This window comes from Lactuca virosa, chromosome 5, assembly GCF_052849685.1.
Source record: "Lactuca virosa cultivar CGN04683 chromosome 5, Lactuca_virosa_CGN04683_v6, whole genome shotgun sequence".
Lineage (NCBI taxonomy): Eukaryota > Viridiplantae > Streptophyta > Magnoliopsida > Asterales > Asteraceae > Lactuca > Lactuca virosa.
In genome coordinates this window covers 429,052,120-429,055,195 of record NC_136430.1, presented here as the reverse complement: position 1 = coordinate 429,055,195, position 3,076 = coordinate 429,052,120, and the positions used below count along the sequence as shown (strand labels likewise).

The following is a 3,076-nucleotide window of genomic DNA, read 5'->3' as shown; positions in this document are numbered from 1 at the left end:
ATGGACGGCCAGGCCGGTCCGGACGCCAACAATATATAAATTTTGTTTTTATTTTATTTTCTAAATCACATCTACACACCTCTAGTTAAAAGATTTAACCCTGGTTAAAAAAAAGAATAATATTAGCTGGAATCCAGATATGAAAATCTCCATTTTCAAAAACTTCATATACAAAATTATCAACCGTTAGATCCTCACAACTTAAACAAATCTCAACCCTCCATTTGAATTTCAAATCAATTTCATTTTGGAGCCGTTTTAAAAACACCGTATATATCACCTGTATACATTCATCTATACCCTCATACGCTCCCTGCATATATAACCCACTCCCTCTCGATCGAAACCCTAATTTCTGTTGATCACTCGATCTCATCTATCCCTCTCCTTTCCCAAATCTCGGTTTCTCTCTTCCACCACCGGTAAAGATGCGTGAGATCCTTCATATTCAAGGTGGTCAATGTGGAAACCAGATCGGAGCTAAGTTCTGGGAGGTTGTTTGCGCCGAGCACGGCATCGATGTGACCGGGAAGTATACCGGAGATTCCGAGCTCCAGCTTGAGAGGATCAATGTTTATTACAATGAGGCCAGTGGTGGGAGGTTTGTTCCACGGGCGGTGCTCATGGATTTGGAGCCAGGGACGATGGACAGTCTCAGATCTGGAGCATACGGGCAGATCTTCAGGCCTGATAACTTTGTATTTGGTCAGTCTGGTGCTGGTAATAATTGGGCGAAAGGACACTACACTGAAGGTGCTGAGTTGATCGACTCGGTTCTGGATGTTGTTAGAAAGGAGGCCGAGAATTGCGATTGCTTACAAGGTATTCATCAACATCTCGATGTTTATATACTCATTAAATGCGTAGTAGTTCTCTTAAATGTTTGAATTGCCTTTCAATTTGAATTGAAAGTGACAGATCTGCTACGTAGATCCTCTGGATCTAAAACGTTAACAATCATTTTGTTGATTTGTTTAGTTCAAGTTTCTATGTTGTGTTTTACGCATCTCTTATTTGTTCGTTAATTTATCCAACGAAAATTGCAGAGTTTTGTGAATATTGAGACTCGGGATGTAGTCTTATCAATTTTTTGTTTACATTTGTGTAGAACTTGATAGATCCGCTTCCTTTTATACCTTTTATTACTGGTATACATGACAGATCTGTTTGGATGTTTGAATTTTATGATTGTTCTAACACCACATGCCATTATCCTTTTCGAGATCCTTAATTTTCATTTCTATGTATTCCCTAACGGAATTGCGTGAAGTACACTGAAAACCAAGTCAAAAGTGGTTCAACAAAGTGTTTTCATGATCACTAACTTGTATTCATACATAGTGTGCACTAAATCTGTCAAGTTTTTGTTCAAAAGATGCTAATGAAATTTGATTTGCAGGTTTCCAAGTGTGCCATTCTCTAGGAGGTGGAACAGGGTCTGGTATGGGAACTCTTCTGATTTCAAAGATCAGAGAAGAGTATCCTGACAGGATGATGATGACCTTCTCAGTCTTTCCATCACCAAAGGTCTCAGACACTGTTGTTGAACCCTACAACGCCACACTATCTGTCCACCAGCTCGTGGAAAATGCTGATGAATGCATGGTCCTTGATAACGAGGCCCTGTACGACATCTGCTTCAGAACCCTCAAACTCACCACCCCAAGCTGTAAGTCTCCTCAAAATTCAAACTAAAACTCTCTTTATGTTTCCAATTAATAACTTTATTCAATTTAATAACATCCACTTCTTGTTACAGTTGGTGATCTAAACCATCTCATTTCTGCAACAATGTCTGGAGTCACCTGTTGTCTGAGGTTTCCCGGTCAACTCAACTCTGACCTCCGAAAGCTCGCCGTCAATCTCATCCCATTCCCTCGTCTTCACTTTTTCATGGTCGGATTTGCCCCTCTAACCTCACGTGGGTCCCAGCAATACCGTGCCCTAACAGTCCCTGAACTCACCCAACAAATGTGGGATGCAAAGAACATGATGTGTGCAGCTGACCCACGTCACGGGCGTTACCTAACTGCTTCAGCCATCTATCGTGGAAAAATGAGCACAAAAGAAGTCGATGAACAGATGCTAAATGTTCAAAACAAGAACTCTTCATACTTTGTGGAATGGATCCCAAACAATGTTAAGTCAACTGTTTGTGATATCCCACCAACTGGGCTCAAAATGGCGTCCACTTTCATTGGTAACTCGACTTCCATTCAAGAAATGTTTAGGCGTGTGAGTGAGCAGTTTACTGCTATGTTTAGGAGAAAGGCTTTCTTGCATTGGTATACTGGTGAAGGTATGGATGAGATGGAGTTCACTGAGGCTGAGAGTAACATGAATGATTTGGTGTCTGAGTATCAGCAGTATCAGGATGCGACTGCTGATGAGGAGGGTGAGTATGAGGAGGAAGAGGAGTATGAGGAGGCTTGAGGAAAGAAGGAAGGGAATGTATTTTGGTTTTTTATATGTAGTTTGGAGTTTTTGGTGGGTGGTTATATGATATGAGTGGTTGTAATCTCAACTGCCCATTTATGCAAACACAGTAGTAGGTTTGGTTGTAATTTCTCTATCTGGATCATAAGTACCATTTCTTTTTTTGTCTAGTGCTTAACTTGTTCTTGGATTTTGGATTTTGATGTTTGTATATGGTTTTTAAGTGTGTACTTTTGCTATGAAGTTCTTAGTTGACATTTTTAATTACAGTTTTTGGTTAATGGTTAATTGGGGATATTTAGTTGAATCTTTTTTGAGAAAATTTGGTTATATTTTGATCAAAATTGTCTAATAAAAAACGATTGTGGGTTCAAACACTGAAACACGAGTTGGATTGAAAACATTTGATCTCATGTTGACTAAACACCGGACCTATGTATGACTAATTGTTTCTGAAAAATCGTGTTCATCTTGAAAAATCACAGTAGTTTCTTAGTTTAGAAGCTGATGACCTGTTGATAATTCATGAGCTTGCTTCTGTTTTTTGTTTGATTGTTGTCTTGTTGATCAGAAATTGTTTTTAGGCTGAATTCCTTTCATGTTGATCAGATCATCAGAACCTGTTACCCTTTGTTTTTTG

The 3,076-nt window shown here is 39.3% G+C and overlaps 1 protein-coding gene across 1 annotated transcript; it reads left to right on the top strand.

Moving 5' to 3' along the window:
* Positions 1–295: 295 nt before the first annotated feature.
* Positions 296–2,606, top strand: LOC145113061 (tubulin beta-2 chain-like). The gene is made up of 3 exons (XM_079049165.1): positions 296–822; positions 1,400–1,669; positions 1,760–2,606. The coding sequence occupies exons 1-3, from the start codon at positions 429–431 to the stop codon at positions 2,431–2,433; spliced, it is 1,338 nt and encodes a 445-aa protein (XP_078905291.1). The 5' UTR covers positions 296–428; the 3' UTR covers positions 2,434–2,606.
* The last annotated feature ends 470 nt before the right edge of the window (positions 2,607–3,076 follow it).

Bases quoted from the DNA above. Each gene is read 5' to 3' on its own strand.
- LOC145113061 (XM_079049165.1), top strand. From the start codon at position 429: ATGCGTGAGATCCTTCATATTCAAGGTGGTCAATGTGGAAACCAGATC. The intron at 823-1,399 runs GTATTCATCAAC...TTTGATTTGCAG, and splicing joins GAATTGCGATTGCTTACAAG to GTTTCCAAGTGTGCCATTCT. The intron at 1,670-1,759 runs GTAAGTCTCCTC...TTCTTGTTACAG, and splicing joins CAAACTCACCACCCCAAGCT to TTGGTGATCTAAACCATCTC.